At 45.6% G+C, this 20,925-nt stretch overlaps 2 protein-coding genes across 2 annotated transcripts; both read left to right on the top strand.

Annotated features, from left to right (window-relative positions):
- The first annotated feature begins 1,985 nt into the window (after window positions 1-1,985).
- On the top strand, window positions 1,986-6,945 carry LOC115402782 (uncharacterized). Its single transcript, XM_030111328.1, has 7 exons — window positions 1,986-2,113; window positions 5,078-5,138; window positions 5,817-5,884; window positions 5,955-6,057; window positions 6,133-6,251; window positions 6,350-6,495; window positions 6,587-6,945. Exons 1-7 carry the CDS (start codon window positions 2,021-2,023, stop codon window positions 6,693-6,695), a joined length of 699 nt encoding a protein of 232 aa, XP_029967188.1. The 5' UTR covers window positions 1,986-2,020; the 3' UTR covers window positions 6,696-6,945.
- Window positions 6,946-9,175: 2,230 nt separating this feature from the next.
- On the top strand, window positions 9,176-20,921 carry LOC115402780 (cohesin subunit SA-2). Its single transcript, XM_030111321.1, has 32 exons — window positions 9,176-9,304; window positions 10,555-10,635; window positions 10,748-10,835; window positions 10,979-11,143; window positions 11,296-11,392; window positions 11,473-11,549; window positions 11,671-11,742; window positions 11,879-12,083; window positions 12,180-12,331; window positions 12,421-12,494; window positions 12,586-12,706; window positions 12,831-12,929; window positions 13,122-13,201; window positions 13,279-13,386; window positions 13,458-13,578; window positions 13,668-13,785; window positions 13,871-13,974; window positions 14,054-14,146; window positions 14,243-14,329; window positions 14,471-14,671; window positions 15,092-15,168; window positions 15,255-15,342; window positions 15,429-15,509; window positions 15,602-15,694; window positions 15,771-15,945; window positions 17,642-17,778; window positions 17,854-17,955; window positions 18,034-18,185; window positions 18,267-18,395; window positions 18,680-18,888; window positions 19,775-19,850; window positions 19,938-20,921. The coding sequence occupies exons 2-32, from the start codon at window positions 10,601-10,603 to the stop codon at window positions 20,056-20,058; spliced, it is 3,537 nt and encodes a 1,178-aa protein (XP_029967181.1). The 5' UTR covers window positions 9,176-9,304; window positions 10,555-10,600; the 3' UTR covers window positions 20,059-20,921.
- The last annotated feature ends 4 nt before the right edge of the window (window positions 20,922-20,925 follow it).

Raw genomic sequence — 20,925 nt, 5'->3', positions numbered from 1 at the left:
TGTGCATATGAAATGACTGACATTCCCACCGAGTCAAGGAACCTGTGGATTATATAGATTCAGTTTTTGTGCGGTGCAATTCATGTTTCATACAAATCACTCAAAAGCGCTTTACTACGGCGGCCCAGAAGGACCAACTGTTGTGGACCAACTCGTCATCTTTGGCTCTGATTCACCAAAAATTCCACAACACCAACGATCTGGAAAGCTCACAAGAGAGAAATGAAAGGTAAATGAAATGCTACTGCTGAAAGGTTGTGATTAAAGGTAGATGAGTAAGAAATTTACAGTGAACATAATTACAAACATTCCCATTTTTCACCTGGTATTGAGGAAACATTCCCTAAGCAGTCCGTCTTCATCTATGATATCTTGGCCAAATGTTTCTCCTTTTGAAAGGTTAGAGCAGAACAACTTTGGTGGGCGGGGCTAGACCATCACCACTTCCTGGTTCTTGAGCCAAGCAGATGTGAGTTCCTGTCCTGAGGCTGCCAAATAAGCGCCACTGTATTTGGTTTATTGTTTGCAGGTGAGCAGCAGCCTGCAAGTATGAAAGCCAGTAAAAGAAGTGGACCAGAAATAGTTTCAAGAAGCCTCAGCAACCTTCAGAAAAGAACGACCAAAGTGGGAGTAAAACAAGGAGTCCTCTCTGAAACTGGCAACCTGGGGGGGGGGGGGGGGGGGGAGTACCTCTGTTACCTTTTATTTAGACTTCAGTTCTGATTTGAAACACTGTCAACATTACTTATTGGGATTTATTTATTTATTTATTTATTTATTTATTTATTACACATCATGTGCTTTTGGAAGTCACCAGTGTTGGTTGAAGTTATAACTTCAATCTGTGTGCTGCCACAATGTTTGGTTCCCTCAGAAAATATTGTCCCCTGGAAACAAAGTCCGTTGTGGCTTTTTGCTGTTGTGTAGTGGGATTGGCTTTGTCCCGTGGTTTTTGCTGTTGTGTTACTGCCTTTTCATTTGTGTTGTGGCTTTCTGTTGCATTGAGGATTTTGCGGTTGCCTTGGCCCTTCTGGGCCACCGTACATTAGTTACATAGGAGATAAACTTCAAAATGTCTTCAAACTGGCGTTAAAATTGTTTACATCTTCACGCTGACTGATTGTTGAGTTGTTTTGTGAAAAGCCGAGGCTGTGTTAGAGGTAAAACGGAGAATTCAGTCCTGTAGAAGAGTTTTTCCCCTGATGCTGAACCTGGGTGTTGCTGGGAGCTGCAGCCTCTAAAACCATGACATCATAGGAAGGCTGCTGCTCTGAGCGCAGACTGAGGGGCGCGCGATGCCGCACGCGCCACACACATTCACACACTCCCCGCTCGGCTGAAGGAGGCGGCTTCTGCGTTGTGTGTGTGTGCGTGCGTTTGTGTTTAATTGTCAAAATCATCAGCATCATTGTTGATGCGCCCGGCTCGCGCGGACTCTCGCAACCGCGCGTGAGCGTCGTCACCCGGCGAGGAGGAGGAGGAGGAGGAGGAGGAGGAGGGAGGCGACGCATCCGGGTCGAAGAGAGCTATTCTATCCGACAGTGTGATCATCTTCAAACCAGATGCAACAGATCGCACGAGCAGTTTTCTCCTCGCACGAGCTTCCCATGGCGCCTTTGATCCGCCGGTGAGAACCAGGAGATCCGGAGTGATCAGCAGCAGCAGACATGGCAGTGAGAGCCTCGGAGCCGCTCTGTCAGCCTCCTGTCTACCATCAGGCGTTCAAAGGTGAGATCCTGCAGGCTTTTATGAATCACGCAGCTTTGTTTATTATGATTCTCACTGATGTGTTGAAGATTCAGCCTCCTCGACTCTCTGACCACTCCCTCCCCTGCCCTCCCTCAGACCTGTGGGACAGATGGCAGACAAGTGCACTTTCTGACAGGTTGCTGGTGTTGTTGACCCCTGTGTGGGGGTCAGCCGGGGCTGATCCGGGGGCTGGAGGGGGGGTCAGGTGGCATGACGTGATGCTGATGTGTTTGCTGTGTGGTCAGTGGAGCTGCAGGTGAAGAGACCCCTGATGCCCGTCCGGCTGAGTCCGGAGCAGGTGGGCCTGGAGATGCTCTGTCTGTGTGGACAGCTGGACCTCCTCATCAGGGCACAGATGCAACAGGTAAACAAACAAACAAACAAACAAACAAACAAACAAACAAACAGCTGGCTACATTATCCAAAGTTCACCCTACTGCACATAAAACTTCTGAATCTTTCTTTTCATTTTTACCCATTAAATGTGACGTTTCTTAAGAAATGCAAAGTTTTGGTGGAGAGTATTTAAGGACTTTCTACTTGAGTGACTTTTAAAAGCTGGTTAAAAAAAGAGGATATTTTGCTGTGAAAAATCTGTTGGAAAACTGACCAAAACCACTTATGTTTTACATTTCATTGTTTTTAGTAATTATCTGAATGGGATAATTCTCTTACAGAATAATTGTAAAAGATTGCCATAATTTGCTGAGTAGTACAATGTGTTAATGTTATGCATTATACACAAAATACAACCCAAAGAAATGTCATTTATCTAATCTCTGACATCCCTGGTGCATGGGGCAGTTAATGAGATAGCCTACTTGTAAGTTTCCTTTAGACATTGTTGGAGGGCATTTTGAGACTTAAAACATTTTTTATAATTTAAAGCTTAAAAATAGTGTTAACTCCATTCCTTTCTTACAAGATTTCTCTACAAGATTATACAAATGTGTGACAACAGTAGGAAACTGCTCTGAATTCTTGTGTTTCTGTGCAGTTTAAATACTGTTCATGTCTTTTACAGCTTTGGAAAAAACAGTCATAAATACTGTCATGTGAAATACACAGTGATAGACAACTGCCAAATACACAGCAAAGGAGTAAAATGATAATAAAAGACAAAAATAGAACAAAACAGTATATCTATTTATTGCCATTTGCACAACAACAATACAGTACTTTTCATTAAATTTTTTGTGCATTGTTTTAGGAGTCAGCTTTACAAAATGTGTCCAAATATTTAAATGTACACACAGAAATACAAACATATAGCCCCCCACAAAAAAATCCACTGCAAACCATATAGATTCCTGAACAGAAAAAGTTACAAAATAAATACAAAAGTATAACAGATGTGAAGAAAGATTATTTTTTGAAGTAGAATACTTTGAAGTAGAATAAAAGAATTTCAAATATTATCACACACGAATACGAAACAGAGGGTTGAAGATGTTATTACACACAAATTATTAAACTTAGAGCCACATTGTCTCAAACATAGACTATAAGTCCTCAGTTTTCTTTGTGTTTGAAAGTTTTTTACAGAGGGCCCACGCTCATAGTCATTTGCTTTCTATACAGAGGTGAAATGCCTCAGCAGGGATAAACATCCTGCTTCTTCCTGCAGTCGTTTCCAAGTCTTTCTTCCTCACAGATGTTTGCGTCCTTCTAAGATAGAAACGTTCTTAAATTAGCCACAGTTCAGTGTTAGTGGTAAAGATGTTTACATGCAGCATGTGCATAAAATCAAGTCAAAACACTGGCATAAGAGACACACCCATGTCTTAGTGGTTGCTTTTCTACTAAATCCAGAATCACACATGGAGTGCCTCAGGGTTCAATCCTGGGCCCTCTGTTATTTTTGATTCATATAAATGATTTAGTCATGTCTTGTGAACATTTTATTTCCCTCATTGCTTGCTGATGACGCCAGTCTACCAACTCATAATGACTTCAATTATTTGATTGACTCTGCAAATGACAAAATATCTTCTATGTCTAAATGGCTCCAAACAGTAAATTAACACTGAATGTGAATTATTGTGACTTTGTGATCTTTTTCAATAAAAATATGTCCTCTCCCAAAGAGCAAATGTAAATATTTATTAATAGATCTGAAATCAAGCAAGTAAAAGCTGCAAAACCTTTGGGAATTTTAGTTGATGGAATGCTAAATTTGCAAAAGAACCACAACAACAATGGTCATATTTAGAAAACGCTGTCCTCTAATTCATCCTTCTTTTCATTTAATGGCTTTTGTTTCCTTATTTGAAATATCATGATTATGATCTGGATGGCTTCTTATCCCTGCAACCTAAAGAAAGTATGTTTTATTCTGAAAAGATTTATCCCTCACTCTATGCTGGATTCTCCATCAACACCTTTTTCATAAATTACTCTGTTTTGACCAATTCACAAACTGAATACCCATCACAACTGTTTGCTTATTCATAATTTATTTCCAGTAACCAAGATCCTCTTGCATGGCACTTTTCGAAATGTCTTCAGTTTCTCAGATGTGCCTCATTCATGTTGTACCAGACACAGTATTATTAATACTGTTATTATTAAGTAGTATTAATAACAATCAATCTTCCCCCTTTAGTTGCACATCTCACCATAAGTTTAATGTGTCTTTTAGAGGCCCTATGCTATGGAATGGATCTACCTCTATCATTAAAATTCATATCTTCCCACTCACTCTTCAAAATGCAGCTTAAAAAAACATGTTTTCCTCTCATGATTCATCCAGTCACCTCCTGCCACCGACTTTGCCTCACTTTTTATTTGATGTCTTTTCTCCATGCTTACATTCTGTCACTTAATTTTTTGGGATTTACAACTTTTGTTTCCATTATCTTCCACATATAAGAATTGTTTTGCACATTGCCTCTGAGTTTTGTTTTCTTTTTTTCCATTTAACATCAGTGTAATGCGTTAAATCCTTAAGACTTTTGGTTGCAATACTTGGATCTGCACGCTGGAGTTCCCCCCAGATTTTATCTACTTATCAATAACCGTTTCTTTACATTTTGTGATACAGATAGATAAACACAATAAAGACATAATAGACACTTTATTTTCACAAGTGTTTCATACTTATTGATGATTCTAATCTTTGCGTCCATATATCTCTTCTTCCAATACTTTGATAATGTGCTACATATGTTTCACATAATGATCTTATTCGAAGAACCTTGGACGTGCATTTCAATGTCGATGTGCTTTCAGATTATATAAATATGGAAACGTGTTCTATAATATCAGCCGTGACACAGTTTAATCAGCCTTTTGCAGTCTATTTATCTGTAATGTGGTGATGTTTCAGTTCCAGGAGCAGCTGGGACGAGGCTGCAGTCCGGAGGAGGCCGACACTTTCCAGGTTCAAGGTGCGTCTCACTGTTTCCTCAAGCAGAAGAAACTAAAGTAGAACACCGAACGTTGAGTCAATATTGTATTAGGAATATTACATCAGGGGCACAAGGAACAAAAACTCGAGTATTGCTTCATAATTTTTACACTATTGAATTTTAGGAAGCATTATCTTAAGTAAAACTTCAACAGGAAACTCGTTATAGTAGTGCAACATTTCAGATCATATTGTAGTGAATTTTCCCAACATGACAGTTTTATTTATTTTTTTGTACTTTATGGAATATGTCTAGAGTACTTGTTAATAAATTTTCTATTATTTCAATAAAGCTTCACTGTTATTAGCGCTTGGGAACTCTGAAAGTTACCATTTGGTAAATTCCCACTTTCGAATCCACCACAAACCAGGAACAGCCGACAAGTTTGTCGACTCATATTTGAAATAATGAAAATATTCGAGCATTCATACACCTGGAGACAGTAATGCTCATCAGGATGCACCCCACATTTCCAGTCACATCTGTTTGTTTCAATGCTGCATTCATTTTTTTAATGTAATAATAATGATAATAATAATAATGAAAACAATAATAATGATACTACTACTACTACTACTAATAATAATAATAGTAACATAAACAAGAGGTGTTTTTTTTTTTTTACACATCTTGCATTTTTTTTCTTTCCCTTTAAAGGATCAGAAATTCTTGACCAGATGCTGCAGTGCCTTGAACATCTACCAAAGCCTATGCCACAGCTGGAGGTATCACATCTACCGTTAAGCCGCTGAAACGGTTGTGATTCGGAGTGTGACTGAAACTGTGCTTCCTCAGGACTACCTGGACATGGTGGGTCTGTCAGCCATGTTTCCTCGTGTGGAAGTCTTCCTCATTCAAGGCAGCCCCGTCGACATGCTGGAACGGCCGCTGATGGACGGTGAGAGACTCGGCCGAGGTCCGGCTCGGACGCCATTCACCACCGCAGAAGACCCGATGTGAGCTTTTCTTGCAGAGTACTACTTCCACGTCTCCAGACTGAACCAGCTCCTGGTGCTGAGTCAGCAGTTGGAGGAGGACGTCAGGCACCTCGGAAGTCATAAGTACATTGCCCACCAGCTCTCGGTTATATATGTGAGCAGAATGAATTACAGCTTTCCCCCCGTTTCTCCTCCAGCTGGGCTCCTTTTCTCATTCCCTTAGATTTGGCTGTGTGCTTTTGTTCTTTGCAGCAAGTCATCAGCTCCTTCAGGGGAATTCAGGTCTTCTCTGAAATAAAGAAGGATATTGAGGCCAACTTCAAACAGATGAAACAGTCTCTTGTGGTGGAGGAAGGCTCCAGGCACGAGCCTCAGCTGGCTGCTCATTATATCAACTGGTGAGTTCAAATCCAATGATGACGATGATGAAGATGATGATGATTAATTCAGCGGTGGTCTGTTAATGGCCTTCCACTCGTCTCTGTGTAGGATCTTAGAAATAACTCAAAGCTTGACGTCGGTCGCGTCGTCGCTGCCTGAAGAGCTGATGGACGACCTCCACCAGGCCGTGACCTTCGTGTCGCAGCTGCTGTCCTGACGTGGGAACCAGTCTCCTCTCCTCTCACTAACTGAACCCACGGGTTTATGACTGTGAAAAGGTGCTATACATTTTCCTTTAGCTAAACATTAGTGGGATGTGAAAGTTATGTGAATCATGTAGGTTCTTGTGTCCCTATGCCGCCCCCGCCACCCGTGAGTCAGTTGTTTGGGACTGAATGTAGTTCTTTGTTCCCTCTTTGCACTACTGTTAGATTTTTTTAATGTAAAATGAAATAATAAAAATCAAATGCAACAGGTGAAGAAGTTCTTTGGTTTTGTTCTCCACTCATTATCAATGAATCCTCCAAAGTAACATGGAGACAGGGGGCCAGCATCCAAACTGCAGCCTGTACCCCTGGGTCAAGGGGGAGACCACCCAGGGATCCGAGGTATGAGCAGCCCAGAGCCTGAGCTGCTGGTGGGAAAAAGAACGGCTGGCCCCAGGGCGTCAGTCCCTGGCCCTCCGGCCCCAAGGAGCCCTGGAGAAGATGAGACTTTTCCGAGCAATACAAGCCAAGGCATGTTGACCAAGAGAAGAAAAACGGCAATACCAACACCAATACAATACAATGCAAACTGTCTGCCATGGCTGTCACAACATTTGCTGGGATGCTTTTGAATTCTGTCGTGCACAGGCAGCATAATTTTGCTCACAAATATTGGGACTTGCTTTTCGATATTTGTGATCATTAAGTATTTTTCTGCTTGTGCAGATGGAGTTATAAAATACGATCAGACGACCACTGAGGAATCCATAAGGCAACATGCTGGAGAGCTTCTGAAACATGCTCCTCAAAGGTGGAAGAGACACGCTGGTTTCATGACCCAGAGTCACATTCATGTTGGTGCCAGCGATAAATAGAAATGTAAAGAAAGTAGTGGGGACTGAACTGTGATTTTTTTTTTTTATAAACCTCTGTTTATAACTGCAGTCCCATTTCAGAAGTTGGCATACAGTTTCACTTCATTTTCCCTATAGCTTCACTTGGCTCACCAACTGCTTTGCATTTCCAATCATCTGCTGCTGAGACAATCAAATGTTGCTGTAGGGAAACTGTATGCCAACTTATGAAATGGGACTACAGAGCCAAGAAGCAGTACAAAAATACATGTCGAAAACATGATTAAATTTTATGTTAAGACGTTCCTAACGATGTCATTTAGACCACATTTAGCCTTTATATGGAGCTCCTGCGGCGTCTTTTCGACGCTGGAAAGAGATGTGATCTGGCATTACAGTCTGCACCTTCATGGGACAGAAATCGGACATGCAAGAAAACAAAATCAGTTATCAGGGTCCATACATTCAATTCCATAAGTGCAGTATAGGACTCTATTAAAACAGGTATTTTTTGTTCAGGGGTGAGCTGGGTTAGAAATCACAGCACGAAATTTCACAGCACAGAGTTCCACAGTTAATTTTTACATTAAAATCTCAACCAAAGTCTGTGGTTTTTTATTTTTTTCACTTTTTTTCACTTTTTTCACTGACATCACAGTAAGTATAGGCTGAATGTTGGCACTCTGTACAAAACCCTGATGTTTACATCAACAGTTCCTCCATAGCATCCTGATGTGGTTCCATACATGACTGACAAGTTGATAGGAAGGGAGGAGAGACACACGTGCTTTCCTTTTCCATCAGTTAATCGCATAATTACACATAAAATGTGTGTTAATATGGCTTGGTTGTGATTTTGAAAGGTTGCATTTGGCAGAGGATGAATAAAGCCAGTGATTATTTGTTTGGTGGTATACTATAACACAACAGTGTGTTGTGAGATGACTTCCTGATATAGTTTGCATGGTAGTGTGAAAAATAAATTAAAAAAGTTTGAGCTGCGCTCCAGCCAAAGGTTTTTCTGCACCACGGAGCTCATGCTCCATCTGGTGGCGAAATTACGGTATTACAACCACACAAAACCGCCAGTGATGCGTTTGAGGAGCGCTGATTTGAAGGAATATTACTGACAATAAACAGAGGAAAAGGTCTTCAAATGCACAAATTAATAAACTGAATACTACTACTACTAATAATAATAATGTGCAGGAAACCTGCCAGCATTGGAATATGCAAAAGAGTTCGGTTTTCTAGGCTAGTGGCTCCCCCTGCTGTTCAAATTCATGTCAGTACACGCCGTAACAACCTCTTGCGCTCCATGGGTTAACAGCCACGCAGGAGCCTAAATGGAGGCCTTTATTTACATTCCGGTCAGAGGTGACAGCAACAGGGGTTAAAACACGACACGTTGAGGTGCGTTTATGTCCTTTTGTTGCTGCAGTGAGAGTAGAAACCCTGTAAAAAGCCTGAGCTGCTGCTCTTGTTTCAGGTAAACAAATCACACTCCGCCGCCATGTTGCTGTTCTCTCGGCCAAAGGCCCGGAAGTGGGACTTTAAAGATGATTGACGTGTCCGAACATCCAATCACTGCAGAGTGTTCCGCCTCAGCAGCCAATCAGAGAATGTTTAGGTTGTCCGGAAACTTGACTGTGAGAGCTGGAGCAGAGAAGAAGGATATCCGTGGAAATGTTTCAGTTTATACTCCGACATATTTAAATGACTGCACTTTAATGAAATCCACCGGAGACTGAACCCAAAATAATAGGGTAAGTTGGAAAAGTTTTGGAGCTACCCGCTCGTCCGGCTGGCTTTAATCTGTGTTATTCGTCCTCTGCAAAGCATTTATTTTGCTAAAGACACCAAGAGAGTCAGTTCATGCGACCTCTTCGATCTGTCGTGGAGAATTAAAGCATGTAGTCCTGTGCGATCCAAACTTCCCTGACTCAAGTGTCTCGACTCATCCTCGTCTGACTCCACCTGCCAGTTGGAGAAGGTGAATGAAAGATGGCTCGATGGACACTCTTCACTAGCTGTGCTTACATGGTCACTTTGATTGATTTATTTCTCACTGAGGGCTCAAATAGTCGACATTCTACCGAATGAAGTGTTTAGATTGACTTGCAGATTCGTATAATCTGATAGTGTTATTGAATCAATCCCATAAAGCTTTGCACGGTTATGTTGGCTGTGTGACATCTGTCAGTCCCACATCCAGCTTTACTCCACAGCCAAGCCCCCCAGAAGGATTTGTCTGTTAGATTAATCTAGTATGTCTGTCTGTCTCCAAGCTGCAACTGCAAAAAACTTTTTCTTTAATGCCAGAGTTGGTTTAAGAAGTACAAATACTGTATATGTCACATTGAAAGCGTGGTCTTTGTTATTAATTTCTGTCAACATCACATCATTAACTGCTGTTCAGAAAATGACATCTGGGAGTCAAATGTAGAGATTGTTTTGAGTTAATAAATGTTATAATTTGGATTCAAATTTCCATTCCCACCTCTGAAGAGAATACTTAGCTGCCATCTTCCAGCTATCTTTGCATTTTTTTTATGATGCATTTCTTATCCATCTGGTGTGTAGTTCAAGCTGAAAAAGGATATTTAGATGCATTTTGACTTTGATTGAAGTCCAAAACATGCAAGACTGCAAGAATGAAAAAAAAAAAAAAAGTCTTGGACAAAACCAACTAGAAACTTCATCAGGTTCGTGAGCCAGTAAAATAACTCTGCTATAAGTTAATAATATTGAAGTTTAGGTGTGATCTCCAGATAGGGTTTCATTTAACCGCATCTTTTCTCTGGTGGACAAATTATTCATGGTTACAGAATTGAGTAAGTGAAATTTACCTTGGACTGTTGCATTAGATGAACATTATCTACAACATTTCTCTCAATCATACTTTGATTTCATGATTTTTAGATGTTTTAGAACATGACAAATAGGACTATTCAGTCCGGCATAAAGTTTTTTCTAAGAAGACCTGCTTTCTGAAATATCTTCTGTTTCTCTGCAGATACGGAGACGCACAGCTGAGTTCTGTGCAGAGATCCGAGGAGGACATGATACCCGAGCACTCAGTGATCGCTGTCTCCAGGTCCTCAAACACAGCCGAGAACTTGTTATCAGAAATATGGACAAGCTGTCTCTTCAGTTAACATGTTGTTTTTTTTTTCTTTGCAATCATAATCAAATTTCATGTCTCCCAGTGCGGATTCCCACGACGATGATTCCTCCTCCAGCATTATCAACATCTCGGATGATGAATCTGTGAATGAGAATCTACAAAAGAGTGCGGTAAGTGTTAAATTCTGTGATGACACAGCTTTATTTCTCAGTTTACAAGCACAAGAAGTAGATAAGACGACTCTGGTATTATCAAGTTTTTTTTAAAAGCATTTTGTTTGCATGAACATTTTTTTTTCTTTCCACCTGTGCAGAAACGGAAGTGGAGGACGCCAGAGGACTCTGAGGATGTGGAGCGAAAAACAGCCAAAGCCAGCTGCAGCAGCGCCGGCCAGGAGGGGAGCAGACACGACAGGGAGGAGCAGGTGGAGTCCGTCACCCTGTTTGAGGTGATCACCATGGGCAAGAACGCCATGCAGGTAAGAAGAAAGCTCACCTCTGCTGGAGCCGCACAGATCAAATCAGCTGCACAACATGGATTTTATATGATTGGTCCAGTACTTTGTGATTTATGTTTGATATTATTTGATTTACTGCATTGTTGTTTGCGTTCCTCGTGGCGTCTGAGCAGGTGGTGATAGACGACTGGATCGAGGCGTACATGCTGGACAGAGACTCGTCTCTCCTGGACCTCATCAGCTTCTTCATCCAGTGCTCTGGGTGCAAAGGCGAGTGGATACACTCGAATACAGGACGCGTACGAGCGTGGATACACCGAGCCTGAACCGTGCACGTGTGCTTCTTCCAGGTGTCGTCACTGCAGAGATGTGTCAGAGCAAAGAGGACAGTGGAGTCTTGAGTAAGATGATCGAGGAGCTGGATAAGGTGAGAGGATTTCTGTCTGTTCTTCACATCACTGCTGTAGATATGTTCATTTACCTGAGTTTTTGTACACTTGGGATTGATTTGCAGCACCGCATCACGTGTGATCTGGGGTTTTTTTCAGGTTGCTGGAATGCAGTACAAGAAGTTTCTGGCTTTCCCGTGGATTCTCACCGTCACCTGGCCAATGGATAACGTCAGTCTTCTCTCTGCTTTATCTGGTTTCTCCCAGTTAAAAGACTTTACACTGTTTTCAAGTTGTCAGTAGGATCTACTGTTGTGGATCTCTTCAACGCAGTGAGTTAGTGTTTCGTCTCCTCTCTTGGCTGCAGGACAGCGCCGAGTACCCGCTGGTGCAGCCGCCGCCGCACGGCCGCTGGTTTTACTCCGACTTCTCTGACTTCGTGTCCGTGCTGGTGGCTCGCTGTCAGCACAGCGTCCTCTTCGACAACTACCTGATGAACTCCCTCATCTCGCTGCTCACCGAGCTGTCCAACTCCTACGTCCGAGCCTTCAGACACACGTGCACGCTCGCGGGTGAGACTCACCGGACACGGACACACACACACACACGCAGCTGAGTGAATGCGGTAAACTGATCTGTGCTCTCTTCATGTGGATGTTTCTGAGAAGCTCTGAAGCTGCTGACCTCTCTGGTGGGCGTCGCCCTCAACCTGGGCGTGGGGATTGAAAACAATCAGAAACTGTACGAGGTGAAGAGGAAGGAGAAGGTGAGGGAGAAGACCGCGCAGCAGCTGGCCAGAATAACGACGAAGATTGCCGAGGTAGGAGGTGAATCGCGTGGATTTGATGTCAGGATTTTGTCTTTTGAATCGTCCGAGTGACTGTTTGGCTGTTTTGACTCTCCTCAAAGTTGCAAGAGAAGCGAGCAGAAATAGAGAGCATGATGGACATCATCTTCAAGGGAGTTTTCCTCAAGCGATATCGGTACAGATCATCTGACATTCGGTCTCATCTCTTTAGCTTTTTACACCCATTTATTTTCCCTGTAAATGTAAAATACTCTGTTTTCTGTCAGTGACGTGCTTCCAGAAATCCGCGCTGTCTGCACGGAGGAGCTGGGCTCCTGGATAAAGCTCTACAGTTCTTTTCTTAACGACAGTCACCTCAAATATTTGGGCTGGATGATGCACGACAAGGTGAATAAACGGAAACCTGCGTTCACTCAAATCGATCGTGAAGCTCTGAGTGATTAGTTTGTTCTTATAAACTTGTGTATTATATATACAGATGTGGTCAGTATTTGTGTTTACCGTCTTTCAGGAAGCAGAGGTGCGGCTCAAGTGCGTGTTGGCTTTGCAGGGTCTGTACGACAATCCCCTCTTCCTGAACAAACTCGACCTGTTCACCAGCCGCTTCAAGGTGATCAGACCTCCTTTGGAGGGAAAAAAGCAATTATTTTATCTTCTGTCTGTGGATCAATTATTTAGTTACTGGTTAATTTGTGCCAAATCAGTATTTTTGCATCAGATTCAATGTTTGTTCTTGTTTCTTCCAAGTGTCAGGTTTCTGTTTGAGTGCTGCTCATGCATTGAAACCCTCTGTCTGCTTCAGGACCGGATGATCTCGATGACGCTGGATAAAGACGGAGAAGTGGCCGTTCAGGCCATGAAGCTGCTGCTCGTCATTTCGAAGTCAGCCTGAAATCCGTCATTGCTTTGGAAACGTTTCTTTGGGCGAGTTCTCATCTCACTTCGCTCGTTCTCCTCAGGACGTCTGAAGACCTGCTCACGCCGGACGACTACCGGGAGGTCCTGCAGCTGGTCTACTCGTCACAGCGCCCCCTGGCGGCCACGGCGGGGGAGCTGCTCTTCTCCAGGTCCGGTTGTCTCCGCCTCCTCCTCAGACCCGGACTCTGACGCTCACCCTGGATGTGTGTTTGTCTGTCAGGCTCCTCAGCGCTGCAGTTTGTTCATACGACATCCGGGAAAGAGTGAATGAGGTCGAGGCTCACAAACGACAAGCTTTTGCGGAACTGAAAGCTCTGCTGAAGTTCTCCCAGAAGTCCGAGGTGAACGGATCGCTGGCTGCAGTTCAGCTGAATGAGTCTCAGTGAAGCTGCAAACGTCATAAGCTCTGTGTGTGTGTGTGTGTCCTCAGCTGCACAACCACGTGGTGTACCTGGTGGACAGCCTGTGGGACTGTGGAGGGTCTCTGCTGAAGGACTGGCCCGCCTTCACGTCTGCCCTGCTGCAGGAAGCCTCCTCAGAGAGCACAGGTAGGAAGAACGACCGTTTCTGCAGCCGGTAAGCCTTTCAAACCCTCCCAGCAGTGGGAATTCACCGCGTGGCTGCGATGTTTAGGCTTCACTGAGGAGGAGCAGGCGGTGCTGGTGGAGATCCTGTTGGCGTCGGTGCGTCAGGCCTCGGAAGGGTCGATCCTGGCGGGACGGATCGGATCAAGGAGGGTCAGTGGAAGAGGGTCAGAGGGGACGAAGGTCACTGACACCTCATGACGGCAGTGTTGTCTGTGTTTCCTTCCATCAGGCACCGAGCACCAGAGAGAAGAGGATCCAGTTCGACGACTGTTACAAGCTCACCAGGCATTTCCTCCAGATGCTCCCAGCGTTACTGTCCAAGGTGTTTTCCTCTCCAGAGCCGGCTGATTCTGTTTTCACACCTCCTTCCTGTCTGGCGCTTTCAGATAACTTCTACTCTTTCTTGATATGTTCTCAGTTTTCCAGTAACTGTGACGTTGTTGCCTCCCTGATGAGGATTCCTCAGTTCTTCCTCCCACAGTGTCCAGAGGCTGAGAACTCCAGGGTCTGCATCGAGCATCTCAAACCACACAGACCACTTATTCTTTTTAATTGAATTAAAATATGTAACTGATGCATATTTTTCAAGCAGGTTTTTAAAGCACTTTAACTCGGCGCATGTCATGAATCCGCGTCGTCTCCACAGCTCTTGTCCAACCTGATGGCGGAGATGGAAGCGGTGTTGAACCAGCAGTCCGGCGCCGCCGTCCTGGAGGCGGCCGCCTGCACCTACCTCAGTCTGTGCAGGGACAAGACGGTGTGGAGCTCCATGGCCCGACCCGCCAGAGACTCGCTGGTGCAGCGCTGGGTGGACCAGCTGAGGACCCTGCTGGGGGACTCGCTCACGGTGAGGCCGGACTGTGGAGTGTGAGGGAGTTTCATACAAGAACATCATGAAGAAAATCACTTTTCATGAACTGGACTGAATATTTTTATGTTGTTTTAGTTCTATTTCAGTTTTTTTTTTTCATTTTCTTTGTTCTTTTGTTGATGCTTCTTTGCCAAGTCTCCCTCCAAAAAGATTTTATCTCAAAGGACTTCCTGCGAACATGAAGGTTGAATAAACATCTAGAAAAATTCTTCAACGCAGCGGCTCAAGCAAAGAGCTTTTATAGTTCAGCAGAGTCCAGCGGCTTCACCTTTATTGAACCAGCTATTGTTGAAATTACTGGTGATGGAGTCCAGCTTTCAGATTTGGACGGTGGTGAAATGAGTCCAAGTTCTGTCAGTTTTATTCATGACGGGTTTCGGCCTCTTTCTCCCACAGAATGAAACGTTTTCTGCTGACGAGGAGAAAACAAGAACGATTCTCACGACCCTGAAGAAGCTCAGAGCGTTCCACAAGTAAGACCCAGCGGCTGCAGTGAAGTTTGAGCCTCCGGTTTTGCCGCCGCCGTGTCTTCACCTTTGTGTTTGTGTTGTCGTCACAGCTGTCATGACCTGAGTGGATGGAGTGTGTTTGACCTGCTGTCGCCTCTCCTCCCAGCGGAGAGCAGCCAGGACAAAGTGCCGGCCGAGGTACCGTCGGCAGCCCCGTGACGGGCCGCCCGCCGCCCGCCGCCGTCCCGTCAGACCCCTCCCTCAGTGTGCCGCTCTGCCTGCAGGTGCTGCTGGAGGTGCTGCAGTGTCTGTGTTACTCCCTGCTCTGGTCCATGAGCACCAGCGAGGAAACTCTGACCTGCAGGGTGAGCTCCTGCGGAAAGCCAATTAGACGATGAAAAAGATCCTGAACAATCTGCAGATGATGTGCGACGCAGCGCGACTGTGTGTGTTTCAGGAGAAAGCCGTGGTCCAGCAGCTCCAGCTGCACCTGTTCTGTGAGAGGAGCGACACCTGTCTGTCCCACGGCGAGCAGAGCGTGAGGCAGCAGGTAGGACGCTTTGCCGCTTTACCCCCTCCTGACCCCCTCCTGACCCCCCTCCCTGCGCCGTCTCCTCCGTCCCCAGGCGTTCGTGGGCGTGTGCGACGTCCTGTCGGCTCACTCCTACCAGCTGCTGGTGTGGGACTCCTCGTACTTCGAGCTGCTGCGCTACACGCCCAGCCCCCAGCTGCAGAGGGAGCTGTTGTCCTTCGTATGCGACCAAGTGTTTGTGGGCACCGACTCCGACGGCCAGAGCCGGGGTGAGCGAGACAAGTTCCCGTTTCCTGCACATGTGAAGCTACAGAGGTGAAAACACCCCCTCCACCCCCCCTCGGGGGAAACGCGTCCAGCTGCGTCCGAGCGCAGACAGACGCCAGCGGCCCGGTTCACCTCCAGCTGCTCCGGGCTGAAGCTGAAACTAGGAGGTTTCTGTGGTTCCTCTCAAGTTAGTTGAAAGAGAAGCCAGCAGGCAAATTGACGGTTTATTTTGAGAAGACTGAGAACAAAGACTTTCATTTAAACTCATTAAATTCATTTGCATATTCAAATACGATGAATGAAGAGGAAGGATTTTGATTTTTTTTTTTTTAATTCACCTGTGAGAACGGAGTAGATTTAGAAGATAAATCATCTCAGCCTCTACAGATAAATGGAGCAGAAATACATCCCACGGAAAACATGAACATAAATCACATGTTGGGTCGTTAGTGAAGCAGAATTTTACAGCTTTTAAGATCAATCTGAGGACGTCCCATAAAGGAGAGAAACAAACGATTCAGATGCACGAATCTTTTAGTCCTTGCTGCTCCTTTGTGTGAAGCCCTCCAACTCTCTCCTAACTGAAACCATGTGAGGCGTTAGGAGGGAAACGTCTCCCTGGCGGAGCAGCTCAGCGACTCTCAGACATGCGAAACACGTTGAGGGCCTCGCCGCCGCTCGGCGTAAAGGCCGCGGCAGGCTGAGAGCTGTGGGAGCCGTCGGCTCCGCTCTGAAAGCGCCAGAAAACGCTTCACCTGGGGAGTTTTTTCCCTCTCGAAGCTGCATTTGGCGTGGGGTTTACGGCGCTCGGTGGCTGCTCAGCAGATGGCACTCTGGCTCCGCCGCTGCCCCCCCCCACCCCCCGACGCTCTGCAGGTATTAAATGCGCAGCCACACGTTGGGCCTAATGAGTCGCCGTGGCGCTGCCTGCCGACTGTAAATGGGGTCTGATTTCCAACCTGACCTGACAATTGACCCCCAATTACAAAGGGAGCCCCGTTAATATCCCGCGACTGAAACAGGCCCGACTAATTTGTATGAAAGGACGGCGGGACTTTGTTATGCAAAGCGGTGCGGCGTGCGAGCCGGCGACGGCGGCGAGATGAAGAAAACAAGATTGACACGTTGGAAATGCGAGGGGGTGTTCTCTCTGTGAAGTCCTGCAGGTAAACTCCTGGATCCGCCCGCCGCCGGATTAACTCCACATATTGCATCCAAACACGGCAGTCCAGAGAAGCCAATAACCGTCCTGGTGGGAATCTCTTAAATGTTCAACCAAATACCGTCCAGGATTATTGGTTTTTGAACATGTAATAAAAAGCTATTGTTTTATTGGATTTGCCTGGTAACGATTGCGTTACGCAGACAGTGTTTTCTATTAGCTGCTGGATCAGAGATCACTCGGAGGGCAAGGGCACCGAGTTAAATCATAAAATCAGGGCAATGGCTTTCCGTGAGAAAATTCCATTAACTCTGGCTCACCTCCGAGCCCGTTTTATTAGCCCTGCCAAAGATTGAAGCCACATGGTGTCACAACCATAACTCCAGGCTCATGTTATCTTTGATTTCCACCTGCTAAAGCCATTGTCCCCCGACTGGCTGAAACACGTTTCCCTGCCCCGCCTTTGTTCTCTCGTTCCTGTTATATGATTTCTCGTGATTAATCGCCGCCCGTACCCCACATCTGGGCCTCCTCAGTCATCGACGACTCCGAGGTGGAGAGGCTGGAGGACCTCCACAGGAGGAGGAACCTGCTGGCCGCCTTCTGCAAGCTGATCGTGCACGGCGTGCTGGAGATGGCCTTCGCCGCCAAGGTCTTCATGTTCTACGTGAAGGTAACGGCGTGGGTGAAGGAGCAGTGTGACGTGAGTCTTGCTGTGTTTCATGTGGTGGTTTGTGCTCCTCCTCAGTACTACAACGACTTCGGAGACATCATCAAGGAGACGTGGTGCCGCATCAGGCTGATGGATAAGATGGAGAGCGCCAACACGCTGGTCATGTGTCTGCAGCAGGTACGATTCGTCCGGTCCGCTGGCCGGCCGCCGCCGCCGGGCGGCGAGACGCTCACGTTTGTCCGCGCCGCCCCTCAGCTGTACGTGCGACTGAAGCGGGAGCAGGAGAGCGCCGACGGCCCCGCCCCCGGAGTGCAGACCTTCACCACCATCAAGGAGCTGGCGCGGCGCTTCGCCCAGAGCTACGGCGACCTGCCCAAGTTCCGCGAGTGCATGTCCATGGTCCACAGGTCAGCGAGTCGGGGAACAGCGACAAGGAAGTTCAAGTTTCAGCGCCTCAATCCTGTGTGTGTGTGTGTGTGTGTGTTCAGGAACGGCATCGAGTTCGTGTTCCAGGACTTCAGCCAGACTTCAGAGACGTCGACGCCGCCGTACCTCTCCTACCTGATCGTCCTCCGAGAGTTCTCCGGCAAGCTGCTCCAACCCGACAAGAAGACGATGTAAGCGCTGCGAGCAACACGCCGACTCGCCATCTTCGCAGAGCGCCGCTCTCAAACCCTGTGTGTGTGTGTGTGTGTGTGTGTGTGTGTGTGTGTGTGTGTGTGTGTGTGTGTGTGTGTGTGTGTGTGTGTGTGTGTGTGTGTGTGTGTGTGTGTGTGTGTGTGTGTGTGTGTGTGTGTGTGTGTGTGTGTGTGTGTGTGTGTGTGTGTGTGTGTGTGTGTGTGTGTGTGTGTGTGTGTGTGTGTGTGTGTGTGTGTGTGTGTGTGTGTGTGTGTGCGTGTAGCTTCTCCTACCTGCAGAAACACACGGCGGAGCACATCATCGACCTGAGGAAGGAGCGCTGGCTGCCGCTCATCTACTACCGGGCGTCCCTGCTGGCCGCCGCCGACGTGGAGGACGCCGCCTCCAACGTGAGCTCGGACAGGAAGCCGTCGCTGCCCAACCGCTCGCCGCTGCCCAACCGCTCGCCGCTGCCGCGCCAGAACCTGGAAGGTGAGGAGGAGCTCCGACCGGACGGAGGAGACGAGTGAAGTGGCAGCAGAACGCTGATGTGCTTGAAGCTCTCGGGGGAACTGAACTCACTTTTTATCGACTTCATGGCTCATTTTTTCAAATAAAGATCATCTAATCCATCTTTTTCTAAATGTTTACATATTTAAAGGTTTTCTCTTTTTAATTTATAAAGATTTTAAATACAGACCAGAACTCAACATGATGATCAGCTGAGACGCATTAAGATATTTTGGGGTCTAAATAAAGGGCTTCACATGATAAATTCGCAATGAGAACAAAGAACAATTGACTCTTCCTTTTTTTTTTTGTTTTAATTTCATCATGTTTTTTGGAACTTAGCAAGTTCCAAATTTTGGCAACTGGTAAATCACATGACAGAATCTTTCAAACTCTACGAACAGAGAACAGTCGGTACGCAAATTTAAGTTGTGCTAAATTTTAGTTAGAAGTGCTCTGGAACTTTAACTCAGTATTTTTAACTATCATATGACAGTTGTCAGTGTGGCTGTTGCGAACAGCTGTGGCCTGAAGGTTAGAGAGGTGGACTGGGGACTAGCCTGTTGCTGGTTCAATTCCCACTGATTGCACCAGGTTGGAGTGTCTCAGGATGAATGATGTCAAACTAACATTTCTAAGTTAATAATGACTGTCAGCCGGGGATTGGTTTGTGTCGCTTCTTTCTGCTTTTTTTGGAGAACATTTCCAAGATTTTGCTTCGGTGTTGGATAGTCTGGAGTGAGGCTGTAGCTCCAACTAGTGGCAGAGCGGAGCGCTGCAGAGCTCAGACAGGGATCAGTGTCTCTCTGTTCATCCGCTCCAGGGCAGTTTGTGTTGACAGATGTGTGTCTTGTGCGTCTTTCTTTAGGCGTGAAGTCGCCGTGTCCCTCCAGCCCGGCTGAGTTCAAAGTGGGGAACATTCACAGGCAGAGCTTCAGTCCAACGTGAGCCTCACGCCTTCCTCCTCAGAGCAGCTCCTCACCTAACAGATTCCTCACTTTCATTCAGTCGCTGATGTTGAATTTTTCCAGCTATCAGAAGAAGAGCAGTGAGGCGGACGCCATGTCGGAGCCCCGGGAGCCTCCTGCTAAACGGCCCCGTGTGGAAGACTCCGCCCTCGACACCAGCAACGAGCCGGAGGTCGAGATGTGACTGGAAAAAAACAAAACTCTTTTCTCTCTCTTTTTTTTTTTTAATTTAAAATCCCATTCCCTTGTATGTTTGTTTGTGATGTGACTCCCGGTGCTGATCCAGGATCAGTCCGGGGTCTCCGTTGACCTGAAGTGTTCCTGTGTGAACGTCAGGGACGTCATGGAGCAGGAAACGCTCTCAGGAAAAAGCGCCAACATTTGTTTAAAATAGGAAAGTTTGTCATGTTGTTGGGTTTCACTCACCGACACTGCTGGTGTATTTTTCTGGGACTTTATGCTCATGGGAAGGTGCAATCCTGCAGGGTGAAAGGTTAACGGTGATCTATCATGCAAAGAGCAGAAGTCCCAGTGTGGTCTGGATTTGCCAGAACAACATATTTTTGTAGTTTGAAGAAGTTTTACGTTTCACTCCTGAGGTTTCTCACAACAACAAACGCTTTAGAGTCCGAGCACAGAGAATTATGGCAGCTAACTTAAGAAAAACCAACAAATGTTCATCTTTAATGTTCATCAACAGACTGAGAGATTATACTTCACTAATATAACAAACGATCGTCGATAACCTGTGAAACCAGTCAGAAATTATCAGTAGAGCAGAAATACTTTATTAATGAATGAATTCATTACTAAAAGGTTTTTTAAATTCAGACGCTAATTTGTAAATTAAGAGAAAGTCTGGATCAAATGTGTTTTTTTTAAAGGAATTTTGTCAGAAAAAGAATTGAGATTTCTCAACATAATTACGGTTCTGGTGAAAACAATGAAATGTAAAAAACTATTTGTATTGATGGCTTGTATTTTATTTTTTTTTTAATGGTTGAATTCTGTTACATCCACAAATAAAAGAAATGACCTTGTGCTTCATTTC

The sequence above is a fragment of the Salarias fasciatus genome, chromosome 16 (assembly GCF_902148845.1).
Source record: "Salarias fasciatus chromosome 16, fSalaFa1.1, whole genome shotgun sequence".
Taxonomy (NCBI): domain Eukaryota; kingdom Metazoa; phylum Chordata; class Actinopteri; order Blenniiformes; family Blenniidae; genus Salarias; species Salarias fasciatus.
The sequence above is the reverse complement of the archived record's forward strand: the minus strand, read 5'-3'. Positions and strand labels throughout refer to the sequence as shown.

What these genes read in the sequence shown, in the direction of transcription:
- LOC115402782 (XM_030111328.1), top strand. Translation starts at nt 2,021, where the DNA reads ATGCCCGTCCGGCTGAGTCCGGAGCAGGTGGGCCTGGAGATGCTCTGT. An exon ending in ACCAGCTCTCGGTTATATAT is followed by an intron (nt 6,252 to 6,349) that starts GTGAGCAGAATG and finishes TGTTCTTTGCAG; the next exon opens with CAAGTCATCAGCTCCTTCAG. An exon ending in GCTGCTCATTATATCAACTG is followed by an intron (nt 6,496 to 6,586) that starts GTGAGTTCAAAT and finishes GTCTCTGTGTAG; the next exon opens with GATCTTAGAAATAACTCAAA.
- LOC115402780 (XM_030111321.1), top strand. Translation starts at nt 10,601, where the DNA reads ATGATACCCGAGCACTCAGTGATCGCTGTCTCCAG. An exon ending in TGATCGAGGAGCTGGATAAG is followed by an intron (nt 11,550 to 11,670) that starts GTGAGAGGATTT and finishes GGTTTTTTTCAG; the next exon opens with GTTGCTGGAATGCAGTACAA. An exon ending in TGTTCACCAGCCGCTTCAAG is followed by an intron (nt 12,930 to 13,121) that starts GTGATCAGACCT and finishes TGTCTGCTTCAG; the next exon opens with GACCGGATGATCTCGATGAC.